This window comes from Trachurus trachurus (genome assembly GCF_905171665.1).
Source record: "Trachurus trachurus genome assembly, chromosome: 11".
NCBI lineage: Eukaryota > Metazoa > Chordata > Actinopteri > Carangiformes > Carangidae > Trachurus > Trachurus trachurus.
In genome coordinates, this window is record NC_139904.1 from 22806806 (window position 1) to 22824509 (window position 17704).

The following is a 17704-nucleotide window of genomic DNA, read 5'->3' on the forward strand; positions in this document are numbered from 1 at the left end:
AAACAAAGGTGGCATAAGCACATCAGGGGGCTTCTCAATACCATTTGTGATTTCTATTTATAAGAGGTTCATACCTCTCCTGCCTGTTAGTGAGAGCGTCTCCTATCACAAGTTCCACTAGTGACTGTAGCTGAAGAATGAGTCTATGTTTGCTTTGCTCAGTATTTCTCCCTCCCCTTCAACCTGTGCCAAGAAGGCAGCAGTAATAAGTACTATATTAAAGAGCCTTTGTGCCTGATATGCTCAGTTCAGTGTGAGTCCAAGCAATCTGTATTTGAGCACTCAGCAGAGTGTGTGCCAATTTCTGGGGGGTTTGTAGGATTTTTTTCCCTTGAACGGGTCCAGTCTAATATCAGATACAACACCATGAACTGGGCCTTCCTCGAGGGCCTCGTTAGTGGGGTGAACAAGTACTCGACAGCGTTTGGCCGAATCTGGCTCGCCATTGTTTTCATTTTCAGGCTTTTGGTTTTCCTGGTCGCTTGCGAGAAAGTTTGGGGCGACGAGCAGAAGGACTTTGACTGCAACACCCGCCAGCCCGGTTGCCACAATGTCTGCTACGACCACTACTTCCCCATCTCCTACACCCGACTCTGGTCTCTCCAGCTGATCTTCGTCACATGCCCTTCCTTGCTTGTGACGCTCCACGTGGCCTACCGAGAAGACCGGGAGCGCAAACACCGACGGAAGCACGGAGAAGATTGTACCCCTCTTTATAAAAACACAGGTAAGAAACGAGGGGGTCTCTGGTGGACCTACTTCTTCAGCCTGCTGTTCAAGATAACGGTGGATGCCGTCTTTGTCTTCCTGCTGTTCTACATCTACGAGGCCACGTTCTTCCCTCCGTTGGTCAAATGCAATGAATATCCATGTCCGAATACCGTGGACTGCTATATTGCCAGGTAAGGGCTCCTTAGCTTTTGGAAGCTTGATGGCTGAACTTGGCTTCTGACATAGTATCAATAACTCTTAATACTGTATCTCTCATCTTTGACCATGTTTTCCCCAGGCCCACAGAGAAGAAAATATTCACCGTCTTCATGGTGGCGACCAGCTTTGTGTGCATCTTCCTCACTTTCTGCGAGGTCTTGTACCTGTGTGGGAAGAGGTTCAGTGAGTGTTGCAGAAGAGGACCTCACCCCATGAGAAGAAACTCATTCATGATGACCAGAACCCCTCTGAATGGGAAGGAAAACTCAGCGTACAATGATCATGTCCTGGAGAAGGCCAAGATGACTGACCATCGCAACGGAGAAGTTGGCATACAGAGTTCAGCCCCAGCCTACAGCGTAGCAGTCTCCTGAGTTTGACTTACGACCACAAAGTTAAAAGTCTCAGGTGGATTTTATTCTGTTGGCAGTTGTAAGGGAATTTTGTTTACAAAAGTGATATCACTGTTAAAACAATTTACATCAAAGATATGCAATGTTTGTATCCCCTTAATGTTGCTTAGTGAACATATACTTTTTTATTACTTTGTAATTTGTAATGTCTGATATATAGATATTTGTCTGTTCATATGTTATTATTTTGTTATCTTTCTCCAAAATATCATGGCCACATACATTTACTGGACAGTGCGTATATTGAAAATAAAGTGGAAAGGAGGAAAGCAAGGAGCATGTGCAATGTCATGAACTTAACCCAGAAATTGGCAGATGTTTTTTATATTATATAAAATAAACCAACATCCTGTGAAATTTGATGTTGTCTTTCTTTATTACTGTTTGAAAAAATCAGAATCATTCAAGTCATTAATAATAATTTCTATACAATATGGAACAAGAAATGGGTGTGGAGCAGTAAACTGAGCCAACAGAGATTCAGAGTGTGGAGTGAAAAGTCGTCATAAACCACAATGTGTTGCACAACAATTGCTACATTACAAAAAGACTAATTTATGGTTAGTAATGTGAGAATCACTAGTGACAAGCTGATAAATTACCACTCCCACAGTAAGTTTCAGACTAACTTGATGACAATTAAACATATCCTGCATTCCTCCATGGCAGAAGAATATACTGAGATTACATTTGTGAAAAGGACAGTATCATAAAACTGAACGAGCCAATAAGGCAGTGGCTGTATACCTGAGGACTGAACAATGAACAAGCAAAGGGCTTGTATTAGATTTTGCAGCACTGGCTCTCTGTATCTCAGCTGTAGTTAAAAGGTCTTAAGAGTGTTTGCTCAAACAAACGCAAGGTGGTGGCACTATTTAATCCTGATTATTCAAAGGCTACAAAGGGACATATCTCCACATTACAGCTGCTTAATGGAACTGATATGAAGTCACCTGTAAAGAAGGTGTTTGTCTACCCTGGTCACCACACCAGGGTAGACAAACACCAAACCCAGGACCACTGGTGTTATGTATTATAGCCTACCCTATCACCTTTATTAATTTGCACAGTCATACTTTGGTTAAACCAATGATGTCCAAGTCTACAGCTGCCACAGTGCATTCATTGTTCCTGGAGCTCTTAGCTGAGTGTCAGTTGGAAGATAAATCGATGCAGACAAGAAGCTTAAAAATTAGTAAGTAGCTGGAGTTTAAAGGGAACCTTGGGGTGGTTGCCAGAAGTGGCCACACCTCCAGATAATGGCCAAGAGTTGAGTCTTCTACTCAGTCAATATTGGAGACCCACTGTAGGAGAGACGTTGGCCAAAGGGAGCAGTGGAGCCCTTTTTCCGCTGTAAATCTATTTCCAAGACATGATCGACTGAGTGGTACACCAGAATTTATTAAGGTAAGCTAAGATAAAACTTTGTCCAATTTAGTGGAGTAATGTTTTAGGTGTTTCTAAAAGCTCATAATTAGATGTTTCAGAAATATTACTTTCAAAAAAGTAGATTAAATTTAAGAGAAGAATTCAGTGTTGTAATGACAGGAAGTATGACAGGCAAGAAAAAGTAACACGACATTTAAACTTCACCTTAACTTTCCTAAAGGTGTGAGAGGCTGAAAACATGCATTGCTGTGGAGTGTGAAAGGTTTTATGTGCAAAGCATGCAATTGATGATGACTAAAGCAAAGTATCAAGGCCTGTTAAGGATCGGCCCAGAAAAGTGAAACATTTGATCAGAAAAGAAAACACCCATCAAATACATTTAAATATATTTTTGTATTATTTCTGACTTTGCCTTTGTATCTTTACTGCAGGTCTGCATAAGGTTTCCCTACTTCTAAGAGCCAAATCAACGCTGAACTCATGGATTGGAAGTTTCTCCAGGGTCTTCTTAGTGGGGTCAACAAGTACTCCACTGCCTTCGGACGCATCTGGCTGTCAGTGGTCTTTGTCTTCAGGGTGCTGGTCTTCGTAGTGGCGGCCGAGCGTGTCTGGAGCGACGACCAGGGACACTTTGACTGCAACACCCGCCAACCAGGTTGCACCAACATCTGCTATGATTACTTCTTCCCCATCTCCCACATTCGCCTCTGGGCTCTCCAGCTCATCTTCGTCACCTGCCCTTCCTTCATGGTCGTTCTGCATGTGGCCTACAGAGAAGAGCGGGAACGCAAGTACCAGGCCAAGCACGGCGAAAACACCCACCTGTATGACAACCCAGGCCAAAAGCATGGTGGTCTCTGGTGGACTTATCTGATCAGCCTGTTCATCAAAACCACCTTTGAAGTCACGTTTCTCTACTTGCTCCACTACATCTATGACAGCTTCAAGCTGCCCAGGAAGGTCCAGTGTGACATCAGTCCCTGTCCCAATTTGGTGGACTGCTACATCTCCCGGCCCACTGAGAAGACCATTTTCACCTACTTTATGGTGGGGGCGTCTGTAGTGTGTGTAGTGCTTAACATCTGTGAGATTTTTTATCTGATTGCAGCCCGTGTGGTGAATCTCAAACGAAAAGGCACTGTGCACACTAGGCCTACATCTAGAAAGATCCACCCTGAAAAAGACTGTGATGGCTGCAGGTCATCTCTTACATCCTAAGTGGAGATGCAGTGTAGACAATCAAGATGTCCTTTTATACCTCTGGTAATTAACTGTTGGGTTATCTCTTTCCCCCCCTCTATTATAGATTAAGTTCACCTTTTTTTCAAGTCTGACTTACTACAATTGTCACATGACTGCATGGTAATTTACATTGAAAAAGTTGTTGGTTGCAAAAACCCATATTAATGTGAAATGTCAGGAGTAGATTATATCCACTTCATTTGTCTAACTCAGAGACTGTTAAAGCCTCAGCTGAACTACAGGATGCATTGTTGCACATAACAGGACTTGGTCCTACAAGTTTTTTTTAAGTTAATAAACCTGCTCTACATGGATGCCATGGACAGCAGAAACAACCACCGCAAACACCAACTTTACAGTGCACATTGGCCATAGAACACACACATGGAAACGGTGAACTTGTCCCCTAAGGATATTTTAATTTTCTATAACTGGCCTAAATATAGCCTAGCTCTTAAACACAAACATGCTTTGCCTTATGATATTATAATTATTTTATGTGTAATGAACATTTCTTTACCCCAATGAAACATAATGAACCAATACTAATTAAAACGTGGTGCTCTCTCTTCACATTTGTGAACATTGTCAGCATACAAAACTGGCATTTGTAATGTATTCCCTGAAAAATATTGTCAAAGCAATAAGAATAAATTTTTCTTTTCAACTCAATCACAGAAAACTTCTGTTCATGTGATATGTTTTTCTCCTCATTTAATGATGCTTTTTCTCCACCTGGTGGCACTAAAGGCACACAGTATCATCATGCCGAGGGTGTAAAGCCCTCATGACAATGATCACCTGATCATTCACAAATCTTGTGCTTCAAGTGTCTATCGACAACCAATTTCTGTCCATGAACTATGACTTGTGCGAAGGTTCTCATTAGTAACTTTACAAGTGATGTAAGAATTTTAATTGTCTGTTGTCTGATTGGCTTTGATCCAGGTGTTTAAACCGGAAATGGCATAATAGACTGAGGTTCTTTAATGCACCACATTGGCAAAAACAATTGTTTAATGCAAAAAGAAAAAAAAAGAAAAAAGCTTTCAGAATAAGTTCATTGATAGTAGCCTAATAGTGCATTTTCATACCACAAAAAAAAAATAAAGGCTGGGGAAAGTACCTGTTCTCATTTACATAACAGTTGGCTCAATTTAACGGACGAGTAACTTTGATTTCAAAATAAAAGCACAGACTACCTCACTCTGAAAAAGGATTACTTTGAAGTAGCCTATGTTTATGAAAATGCCTATAAAAACTTAAGGATTCAAATGTATTTACTATCTATCTTACACAGGGGCACCTGAACACACATTTAAAATGCTTGTAAGAAACAACAATAGCTGTCACAACACGTTTTAGGCTACTTTGCCTGTTTTAGTCTATGCATAATTTCTTATTCATGCAAATTGTCTGGTTTTCTTTTTTAAGTAGGCTATATAGGCTATTCTAGCCGATACTATAGGTTGTTGTCAAACTCTTGAAAAAAAATCAGTTCTATACGTGATGCGCTTGAAATTAAGATGAGGTTTTATTTTGAAAAGTCTGGACGGGAGTATCCTTTTTTGTCTGTCCTACTGAGTGGAGCGTCTCAGTTTGAGGAGATGAGATAATAGGGAAGAGGGGGACACAAGTTAACACCACACGTTACTTTAAAACTTTACTATGAATGTAAACGAATGGTGACCTGACGGAGATGGCCGGCGCAGGTAACAATTGTCACTGAGAGGTTTGTTTATGTAAAATTGCAGGCGGTGTTTGTTCAGAAGTTTCGGGGGTGTTTGTTAAGGTGTGGTAGCAGAGTGGCTCACCTGTAGAGGATGATCAACTCTTATCTCGTGAGGAAACCTGTGCAACACGACTACTTGGAGGGCATTTCTGGTTCAGTGTTTTTTGTTTTGTTTTATTGTATCAAACACTTTAAACGACACGTAGGCTACATCAAATCAGTGGTGATCAGCACTGATCATTTAGCCAATTGGTCTTGATAGTTTACATAGGTTGAGAGAGTAAATAGGCTAGGTTGATACCTAGGGCCTATAGACTAGTGTCCACACCCTTAGGACCACGGTTTGTAGATGAATCTGAGCAGTTTTAAGGCTCAGATTTAGAAACTCTGCATGTGTGTTGCAGGTCTCTCTTCTTACTTTTCAGGTGGCATTTGTTGTCCCTGGTTTTTGTGTAAAATTTTAGTTTAAAATGTCATCTTTTCACTGTCAGGTTGAGAATGTCTGATCTGAATGCTGCATGTGGTCAGTATACAAAAAAGTAATGACAATTTACACATGTAGCTATACTCGTTACCTTACTAAGAAATAAAAAAGAAAATATTGCTAAATGGTCATTATTGTAATTCTTCTGGTTTTTAAACGCAACATTTTGCTGATTCAGCACATCCTCTTAACTTAAATTCTTTGAATGTGTGGGTAGTTTTTTTTCTTTACATTCTTCAGTCAACTCTATGCACTTGTTTGAGACAGCTCCAGTGAGGCCAGCCTGGACTGTAGTTATGTGCTCAGCAGCTAATCATTAATGCAGGTGACATCTCTGTGGTGGTTTCGACCAGTCTTCTCTGATCAATAATACCAACGGTCAACCGGCATGATGTAATATCATCTGAAATAACTGACACTCTCTGAGTTTTTGTTATATTGCACTGCCCTGAGCTTTAACTCACTTCTCCTCTTCCCTACACTCTCCAGGACTGTGTTGTTCCAGCCTGGAGGAACCCAAGGTCCTCATGAAGATGGGCCTCAGCATGATTCTTATTGGTCATGTTAACTTCCTGTTAGGAGCGCTGGTACACGGCGTGGTGCTCAGACACATCAACCTTCACAAGCAGGCCCGGGCCATGGAGTACGCCATCTCTAACGTAGTGGCTCTCACCTCCGGCCTGGTGGTGAGTGTATGAAGACACACACTGCATTCAGACACCGTCTCTTGTTCCCCATGTTGTTATGTGGAAAAAATCATTAGAATTATTTGTTTTCATCGTCTCTCAATAATCCATATAGACAAAGTGACATTTTACACTTTTTTCAGCAAATTTATTCAAAAAGAGAAACAGAAGTACTAGCCTACATTGACATGGACATGATTAACCCCCATTTGTTTTGGTCACGGAAATGTCTCCACACTTTGATTGGAGTCCACTTGTGATGAGTTCCACTGGATCATCTCTCTTTCCCTCTGCTTGACTCTCCTGTCTCTCACTTTCACTCTAGCAGCAAATCAAAAGAGAAAAGTGAATGGACCCGTTTGGGATGCACTGATTATTCAATAGTTTCATCTTAAAAAGTCACAATTGGGTATTGAATGCCAAGTCCCATTCAGGTTCCCCTCTTTTTTGTCTTCCGGTGTGCTGTGTTAATTTGCAGTGCATTTGAATGTATTTTCTTCATCTGCAGTGTGTTTAGTTTTCAGTACAGAAGGTTTTAAACTGTGAGTTTGCAAAGAGTGGCTCATTCAGCTGATCATTGCAAACAGATGAAAGTTAAAGGGCGATTCCATGATGAGCATGCTTTGGCCTGACAAAAACAACTTCACAAACACACACAAAGAGACACTTCTTGAACACATATTTGAAATGCTTGCAAGAACAACAATACTGTCACAACATGTTTTTTTACTTTGCCTGTTTTACTACATTGAGACTGGCTGAGAGATATGTGATGTGAAATCTTAGCATTTTTAATGTTCTGGTCCTTTTTTCCAGGATGTCTGCTGTTGTTTGCTCCTGTCTAGTCATAATAGAACAATATCTGTCTTGTATCTACAGGGAATTGTTGTTGGCATTCTGGCTATCATCCTGTCTAAAAACAAGAGGATCAGAGCCCTGGTCAGTATCACTTACATTTTTTTCCTACAAAATTGTTACTTTTTTTATTTGAAAGTCCTCAAAAAAGATGATATACTTCACTGGTCCCTCCCTACTTTGTCAGATCAGTATTTCTCACTGCGCAGCACATACACTTTATTCTCTTTGATATTTTCCAGCTTTTTCACACCATCGTTCTCCGCTTTGCTTTTTATCTGTGAAGTCAGGAGAACATAAAATAATCCCTTTGAGCTCCTCCATGTTGCTTCAGGTGTCTTGAGTCCAGCCCCGCATAGCTGGAGCGGTCTGTTTATTCAGTCAGCTGCCTGTCAGGCTGCTCAGACGGGACTGACAAGGCAGCGATCTGAACGGAATGAGTAAGCTTTGGCAAACCTGCCGTGATAAACCACTCCCGCTTTCCCTTTGTTAGTGAGAGCAGCTGTGAACTGGCCAGGGCAGAGCTGACAAACAGCAGGTTACCACCTCATCTACTTTTTTATCTTTAGTCAGCCATCCAGGCATCACTTAGCATGAATGAACAACATGTAATCTCAGCACTCCCCTTTTTCATGTGAATGTCATGTTTTTATCTTGTACCGGCTACTGCAGTTTCTAATCTCCCAGACAGATTATATTATTCCTTATTGTTTTTAACAGGTTATAATTGAATTACTCAATAATCTTCACAAAGCAATGTTTCCAGTGTAGAGGTTTTGTGAATCCATGTCTCACCTTCTGTAAACTCCTTAAAGGTTGGGTTTCTATACAAGAAACATGTAGTGATCATTTATTATCACATATGGCTGATTGCATAACAACATAGTTTGACTAAGGATTATGCTACACCGTATTACTCTGACTATCAACAGACCAAAACCAACAGTGTGTGAGTCAGTGTGGGTTCATACTCCATGGTCATGGGCACCTCATAGCTTCAAGCCCAATGGTTCCTACTGAAAATGTAAAGAAGACTCAAAAAACATGGTTTGAAAAAATGGGGAGGCTCACTGATGTGTTTTTAGTAGGTGCTGAGTAATAATGGAGGTCAGCAATACAGAGGAATGCTGTATATCAAATCATATTAGATTCACAGAATATTTGATAGGATGATGAGAAGGAATTAAAGGATGAACATGATTATTTTAGCACTGTTTTTTCCCACATTCCTTTATCGGTAAAAAAAGAATAACAAAAAAGTTCATCGGAACACAAGTGGACATGTTTTAAATGTCTTGTTTTGCCTATTCAAAAGTCCCAAACCCCAATCCTGTGAAAGGGTAAGCTTTAACCTGAGAATATTTGATCTGATGTATACTAATAATTAAATAACTAATATTTTATCACCATTTTTGCTTTTAAATATACAATTAATAAATTTTCAGAGTAGTTGCAAATTATCTACATTTACAGTATGTAGAACAACAAATGAATTCATTTACATTAAAGATAACCAGAGGAGTTTGCTTTTGGTTATAAAAGAGTCTCATATTAATGTCATGGGAATAACGTCATTGGATCGCTAGTTGGCATCGTTTATGGTCGTAACTGATGAAAACATTCTTGGCAAATGTTTTCGCTTTTGTCCATCTTGTGCCAGTCCAAGAATTTCACCATGTGTGCGGAGGCTCATGGGAAATGTAGTGTGAAAACACTTCACTTTCGAAACTCCTCGTAGTCCCTTTAAGTAATTTTAGCAGGTGCTTATATAATTGCTTCTGCTCATTGGATTTGTTGATGATTAGAAAAATATCAAACATTGACTTATTCTTTAAATTTGAAACTCTTGGACGCACATCATTTTTGCTTTTTTAATTAGTATCCATGTATTATTGCTTTCATGTTGCAACAGATGCCTTAAATCTGCTGTATTTGCACTGTTTGTATATTGTTTATTCTTTGCTGTGCTTTTATCTATTTCCAGCTGCAGATTCCCCAGGTTCCCTGCTGGGTGCCTTAAAGCTTCATCTTAACCATCATTTTTCTTTCCTGATTATTTTATTTGTGTGTCTCACACAGACGTGGTCGCTTTTCTCAGTCGGTCTGGCAGCATCAATCATGGCAGCAGCTTCAGCCGTTGGACTCCTGGTGTCCGTGGTGATGGCCATCATTCATGGCGGGCGGAGCCTCCTGACTCACTGCCGCTTCCCCGATGCCATTGGCTACTCAAGCATCACCAACGAGTGTCCTTTTGACCCCACGCGCATCTATGTGAGTGTGTTAGTGTGTGTGCCGCACACACTGAGATCAAAGCATGAACTGCCACTTTTTCCACAGCAGCTGGCTCTTTGAACAGCTGATCATTGTCTCCGCTGTATAATGGCAACAGAGCAGCGTGGCAGTGCGTTGCAGTGGCTGTATCACTTGTGTGTATGTTTGTGTACAACCTACATAGTGTGTAAGGGGAAGGAGTGGGAGGTTGAGTGTCTGTCTTTTCTGTCACTCAGTCAGTCACACTCTGTAGCCCATGGGCTGGTGGCAGAAATGCTGACCTGACCCTGTCGGCCCACTTTAGGCTCCGTCCTGTTCCAGTGTGTTGCAGATGGACTGTCAGGCTGACTCAGCCTCACAGCTGCATCCACGCATCAGCACCACTTTGGTGTTTTAGCACAGCTAGTAGTCTACAATTTGTCAGTTAAGTGACCTTTGTCTTAAGCTGGATTTATACTTGACACAAGAGGTTAATGGCGGTGCCGCTGCAGATACATACGGCGTAGGTTTTGAGTAATACTTCAGTGGTGGATTTCACCCATTAATAGCACAAACACCAAACTAAATGGATGTTGTATTTGTAGACTACAGCTCGTTGCTTTGTTTACATTTGTATGTTCACTTCTGTGACACAGAGCAACACCTGAAGGTGTGACTTTTTTCATTATTGAGACTTCTGTGGAATTACCTGTTTACAGATCATTCAATTATTCACTGTCACAGAAAGGAGTATCATGTGAAGCTGAAACTAGCCAGAATATCGCACAGACTAGGTTCACTTTAACGTCTAAGGCGCCTTACAAGTGTTTTTAAAGAGTAACTAAACCCCTAAACCATTTTTTTCTGCTGAAAACAAATACAGTATATTTGTCGCATACTGGGGTGCCATGTGGAGCAGTAGGTAGAGCAGGTGCCCGATATGCTGAGGCTACAGTTCACGTTGCCGGCCCCGGTTCCGGTTTGAATCCCGCATCAGGCAGCCCTTAATGCATGTCATTCTCTCTCAACTATACTGTCAAATAAAGGCAAAAAAGCCCCCAAAATATACTTTAAAATAGGAGAACACACAGCAGCTTATTGCTAACAAGTCTCAGTTTTTGGTATCTCTGTAGACATCTTAGCTTGAAGAGGTGCAAATAAGTCTCCGTAGCTACAGTAGCTACTTCAGTTATTTCCATAGAAATGTCTCAACTAGCGAGTTCAGCATTGGCCTTACAACAAGATACTAGCAATAACCACAAATGAATAACAAACCAGTTTAATTTGTCAGTCTAGCTGTTGTTAGGCAGATGTAGATTGATTTACTCCATCATACAAACATTCACATGCTCTGTGTATCTCTTTCATGCTAGCAAGCTATCACCAGAACATCCACCCAAATATTAAACTCACTGGTTAACATTTAAGTGTAATTTTTGATAATGATTGGGTATTGGGTTGTTGTTGTTGTTTTTTATCTTGTCAGTAGGCTAATGGGAGAACTTAGCCTACTCACAGATCAGGTTTTAAACAAACCCCCCAGGTTAGCAAGACTAACAATAAATTCAATAAATTATAAATTTACATCAATAATCTTCAGTTTTTCAGTGTTTCTAAAGAGGGATAGATGTATATATGCTCATTATTGATTTTACTTCAATAATGGTGGCAGTGAACCTAACTAAAGTCATAAACAGTTATTCTGTAATCAGAAAAATGGTCCCTACTGAGACTGAGGGAGGGGGACTAGCCTACATCACCTGAAAATGTGTCTTGTTTCTGGTTCTGATTGTTGCTGAGTTTTTTTAATACTTTCTGCATATTTCACCACGAATCCCAAAGAAAGCTCCAGACTTTGAACTGGAAACTTTGATTATCTTTGTAGTCAGCATGGCTAACAAAAGGCAGCTCTTCCTTTTTTTGAATTCCCTCTGCACATTTTTTTACTTTGATACATTCCTCACTGCATAAGTTATTCACAATGCTGACTCCCCTGTGTCCAAAAAAAACAAAACACATTCTGTACCACATAGTAACCCACATTGTTTCCTTATTTATGTAGAGCTGCTGAGCGATCGTGCTTCAAACTGTGCTCTGTACAGTCCAGCTGGTGGTTGGCTCTAACTCCACTTCTCCATCTCTCCCCAGAGTACCACTCTCATCCTTTGGGTGCCTCTGATCGTGACTTGTGTCATCCAGATGGTGTTCTGCGCCCGGTGCTCTGCCGTCTGCGTTTCATTCCTGGGCCTGCGTTGCTGCGCCAACAGGAAGATACACAGAGACTACGGCAGAGCGGTGAGATTTTGAGACAAATACGCATGCATTTTAAAGGGATAGTTCACCCAAAATTCAAATTTCACTCATTATCTACTCACCCTCATGTCGACTAAAGACTGGGAGAATTTTCAGAGTCCTCCGTGCCTTCTCTGAGTTACGGGGGGGTCTACGCAGCAGTATTTGTCCATATAATGGTTGTGAATGGTGCTCACTTTTCTTCGTCCAAAAAGACACACCAAAAAACATCCAAATACCTCCATACTGCTCGTCTGTAATGTCCCTCTTGTATTGAAGCCCCAACATGAGAAATTGTTATGAAAAAAATTAAATAAGTCTATATTTTAAGCTTGTTTGTAGCGGAAGCTCCCAGTGTCTCAGTTCACCGCTCTTCCTGTGTCACCGGCGGAACAATTTCTGATGTTGGGGCTTCAATACAAGAGGGACATTACAGACGAGCAGCATGGAGGTATTTGGATGTTTTTTTGGTGTGTCTTTTTGAATTAAGAAAAGTGAGCACCATTCACAACCATTATATGGACAAATACTGCTGCGCGGACCCCCCCGTAACTCCGAGAAGGCACGGAGGACTCTGAAAATTCTCCCAGCCCTCAATCGACATGAGGGTGAGTAGATAATGAGTGACATTTGGGTGAACTATCCCTTTAAATAAGGCAGAATTTTAAATCTTGGGCAAAACACTGTAATAAAATAATTTCTATGTGTTTGTGTAGATCAATGTGGTGAGGCCAATGGAGAAAGCTGCTTCCTCTTACTACAGTGAACCATCGAGAACTCACAGTGAACCCCCATCTCGCTATAGTGAACCACCACGAACTCACAGTAAACCCTCATCTCGCTATAGTGAACCTTCAAGAACTCACAATAAACCTTCATCTGTTAATACTGAACCTTCAAGAACCTACAAGGAACCCCCTGCTCGCTATACTGAACCTCCACGGACCTCCAGTGAACCTCCATCGAGCAGTTGTGAACCTCCTAGAAGCTACCATGAACCTCCACGACGGAACACTGCGCCTCCAAGACGGCAGCACCGACCTCCACAGCATCCTCCCCGTCAGCAGCGGAGTCTTCCTCCCTCTGAGAGGCAGCCTCTCCGCCAGCCGTCCAGAGAAAGGTCAGGGAGAGAGAGGCAGGAGACGAGGGCTGGCAGCTGGCAAAGGGCACCGGAGCAACACCAACTGCTGGAGAGGAGTACATTTGAAAGGTCCAGTTTCTGGATTTAGCCATTATTTGACAGGCCAGAGCTCACAGAACAGGGGGCTGTGAGGTTATGAACTGAAGCTGGAGCCTCAAAGATTGTGTTCAATCTCTAACAGCCCTGTTTCATGTCTGTACTTCAAAGCTATGGACTTTGAGAATGAGAATGTTTTATTTAGTAATGCAGCAGATCTGAAACTGAATGTGATGCGTGAAATTTCTGCAGTGTAGCATCTTTGAACTGCATGATGAATCCCAGTTATGTGAGTGTGTATGTTCATGTATATTTGTGCTTATGAGGTCAAAGGTGTTCGCATTGGGGCAGATTTAAAACAAAAGCCCTAACTAGGAAATTCCTGTTCTCTGATTGGCTGTACTTGGTAAGACTTGAACTATTATTATTAACTGTTACTTATTATTCAGGTTTTGCATGGAAGTCATGAGAAAATAAGGCAACACAGAGTGCAGTGTGTGTGTGAGAGTGCCTTCCACCTTTTACCCATTTTTAATAAGGATGAAACTGTGCTGGAGTAAATGAAGAAAAAGTGTGTGTGTGTGTGTGTGTGTTTTTTTTGTTGTTGTTTTTTTCTGCCGGTCGGTCAAGAAAACTAGTTTCATGAGAAACTAGTGCTGCAAGATTTTGTATTTATTGCTTAAGTAAATAAAGTTTTTATTCAAAATTACGCAGCCAGTCTGTGGTTGGTATCTGAAAACTGAAACTAAGAACATTTCATTTTTATATGTGCTTATAGCAGTAGCCATAGTGACCTGACAGGTATGACTGGTTACAGTCAGTGGTGTAAGTGACAGGCTGGTACAAACACATTCACCCATGTCCTGTCAGGTGTATGTTAATGAAGGCCTGCAATGTGGCTTGACAGACTGCAGATGCATGAGAGTCATGCTCAGCAGTCAAACCAGACATTAGCCTCCTCCACTAAGTGATACTCTTCATGTGTTGCATTCATGAACAACCAGAAATGAGGACACAGTCCACACGTACAGCTTTGAAACACTTAGGTATATTTCTATTTCAGGTCAAACTGAACAAACATGACATCCTCACGTGAGGTTTTCATGCAACAGAAAAAATAGGAAAGAGAGGTTAGGAAGGAAAGAAGGGAAGGAAGGAAGAAAGAATGGGGTTAGGCAGGGCATATTTATCCAACACAAGGTACCAGTTTATCAGAGGCAGTGAAAATAGAAAAGGGTTCAACTGTAGTAATCATGGGGGAGCAACTGTTGTTCCTTATCCTACCAGCAGAAGGCAGTGACACTACAGGGTCTCCAAAGCAGAGAGGTGTGGCTGGTTAGGAAGCTCCTGTGCAAATGTTTGGTACCAGTTTACCTTAGATCAGATCTAATGTCATGTGGATGCAGCTGCACCGGCACAGCTCCCAAGGCTCTGATTGGTTGTTCACTTTGCCACCACTGTGCACAAGTCAGTCTGTGAGTTAATGATGTCAGGCAATGTAATTTAAATGTAAATCACAATTAGAGTTATAATTGATGCTGATATTTAAAAAAAAAAATAGATGTTTATCAGTTTAGTATAGTTGGAGTTTCATTTTTGACCACAAAGCAAACACATATTTCTATCCCACACAGCAGACAGAGAAATCAACCAGGGTGCTGAAGTGTTTGCGTTTCATTCCTCACCTTTTCCCACAGTGTGTAGACTGTGGAGCTGCTAACCTACCTGAAATAACTGAATCCATCTGAATACATTGTTCCATTTAAAAAGGATAACAAATGTGGAATAAACACTGAATCTTTCACAGGGAGAGGCCATGGTCAAATTGAGAGATTTTGAATATCAGCTTTGCTTAATGCCAGTGGTGGAAGAAGTATTCCGACCATGAGGTAAAAGAAGCAGTAATAAAACGTAAGACCCCGCTACAAGTATAAAATTTGCATTAAAACTGTTTACCTAAGTAAAAATTACAGAAGTATCAGCAATAAAATCTACCTAAAGTATCAACAGTGAGAGTACACATGCAGAATGGCCCTATCATTATTAAAAGTAAAACTATTATTGAATGTAATACATATCGGGGCTAATTTTAACTACCTTCACTACTTTTAAGTACTTAAATCTATAACAACACATTAAATTCTGTTTGTAAAATCTAAATTTAAAATAACTACAACTTAGATAAATGCTGTAAAGTAAAACTTAACATTATTTGCCTCTGTAAGTCTCAAGAAAGATAAAATAAAAATCCTCAGGTAATGTTTTTAATAGATATAAGTCCAGTACTTATACATTCCACCACGGCTAAAGGTATTATAGACTGGTATCAGCATGTAACAACGGAAAAGTCAGTCAGCCTCAAATTTCGTGTGCATCAAATCAGGAAACATTTTTAAATGGAAATAGTACCGTAATACTACTACTTATACTGCAGGTGAATTGGTTTCAGTCTGGCCCGTGGTTAGCTACACCACAGACTGACTTTGTGGTGTGTGTTCAATATCCCAAACAGAAGATGGCAACAGTGATCAGATGATGGAGCCTTTACACAAGAGTGATGCTGGCACTGCTGCAACCAGTGGCTCTGTTTACATTTGCACAGTATTTCAGTTTTTTTTTTTTTTTTTTTACTGTGAAACATGTTTTTATTCAGTCAAGGCTATGGTCTAATCTCACACAGTGTAAGTAATTTAAAGTCTTATATTTCATTCACATCCAGATTTGATGCCCCGTCTGGAAGTGTTTCACTCTCTCTGTGCTCCAAATAGAAATATGTTAGAATAGGTTATTTGAGATATGAAGGATTTAGAGGTGCTGATATAAACATGGCCACTGGCTTCTTTCTGGAGAAACCCTAAAAGTCCAAATCAGAAAAAAAGCATCTAAGCCTGCTCCTGTCTCCTGACACGTATCCCTTCATCTAACTGCCCTGTAAGCAGACTAATCCAGGAGGTTATAAAAGCATTCAGCTAGAGAGTGATGAACGAGCCCTTAGTGAGTTTTCATGTCTGTCATGAGGAAAAGAGAAAGAGTGGGGTCAGGGTTTGTCCCAAAGCCTGGTACTGTAGGGTGCCGAGGAGGCTGCAGAGCTACAAAAAGCTGTGCGTTAACTGTTTCTGTGTCGTTGTAGTTGTTGGGTTCGCAGGATCATGCAGTATAGTCACAGGTCACGATTATCTTAAGTTTACTGCTCGTTGATAAAGAACTTTAAAATACTTACAAATTAAGAAACAACACAACATGGTAATACTGTAAAAGTTAGCCTCGAGCATACGGTGCATATTCACATGCACACACACACATTCAGACCAAATGCACAGCCATACTTTATAAACACATGGCGGCTCAAATGATATGTGCTACTGGTGTCGTTGATCAAATGCATTATGGGAGCTCCTTATTTCACTAGAATTTCATATTCCTCGCCCAATTTAACAAAAACCACAAATCCCAGAGAGGTCAGTCTTAACTCGCATGTTCTCTCTCTCTCTCTGTCACTGTAAACTAGAGTGTGGTCATCTTAAACAACATATCAAAGTAAAAGCACAATAATAAGAATAAAAATGAATAAATAAAATGACATGAATGAGGAAAACAATATGTACAAATGAAAAAAAAAACACATTTAAAATTTAAAAATCAACAAAATGCAAGTAGATATTAATAAAAACCTAATGGGATCTTAGGCCTTCTTTTTTCTCAGTGAAACGTCCCAATATAAACCCCCACCCACTTCCAACCCCCCACGACCGCTCATTCAGATCAGACCAGGAAGCTACGCTACATAATACTGCCTTTCAATGCCAGAGAGTGTGCACCATACATGAAGACAAATGTACTTCATCTTATGATATACATAGACATACAGTATATACATGATATACATGAGTGTTGGAGGAGAAACTGAACAATCCCCACCCTGCAAAAAAAAAAAGAAAAAAGCTTTGTCACAAGCCCCCTGGAAATCCGATGTTCCAGAGAGAGAGAGATATTCAGGAACATTAGCGGACACCTCTGTCTCTGACTCATCATTTAAATGTATCCATGTCCCTTCATTTTCTTTCCCCCAAATATAAAAATGAAAGTAAAATGACAGTGATGACTTCTCTGTTATCCTCTTTAAAATTCCTCCTCCATCCTTGCACACAACAATTAAGAATTTAAGATGATATGAGAGACGAGAACCATCATGCATTGATTTGAGTGACTGGTTCAATAGCAACGGAGAGGGTGAGGAAGAAGGGGTCATAGCGG

General features: G+C 40.6%; 3 protein-coding genes across 3 annotated transcripts; all 3 read left to right on the forward strand.

The window, feature by feature from the left end:
* Nucleotides 1-120: 120 nt before the first annotated feature.
* LOC310993400 (gap junction beta-3 protein-like) lies at nt 121-1527 on the forward strand. The gene is made up of 2 exons (XM_083981738.1): nt 121-902; nt 1010-1527. Exons 1-2 carry the CDS (start codon nt 367-369, stop codon nt 1302-1304), a joined length of 831 nt encoding a protein of 276 aa, XP_083837864.1. The 5' UTR covers nt 121-366; the 3' UTR covers nt 1305-1527.
* Nucleotides 1528-3212: 1685 nt separating this feature from the next.
* Nucleotides 3213-3950, forward strand: LOC310994161 (gap junction beta-3 protein-like; the record flags this gene model as incomplete). The annotated part of the gene is made up of 1 exon (XM_083982751.1): nt 3213-3950. One exon carries the CDS (start codon nt 3213-3215, stop codon nt 3948-3950), a length of 738 nt encoding a protein of 245 aa, XP_083838877.1.
* Nucleotides 3951-5560: 1610 nt separating this feature from the next.
* On the forward strand, nt 5561-14159 carry LOC310993312 (transmembrane protein 54-like). Its single transcript, XM_083981633.1, has 6 exons — nt 5561-5686; nt 6680-6876; nt 7756-7815; nt 9811-10002; nt 12130-12276; nt 12990-14159. Exons 1-6 carry the CDS (start codon nt 5674-5676, stop codon nt 13500-13502), a joined length of 1122 nt encoding a protein of 373 aa, XP_083837759.1. The 5' UTR covers nt 5561-5673; the 3' UTR covers nt 13503-14159.
* The last annotated feature ends 3545 nt before the right edge of the window (nt 14160-17704 follow it).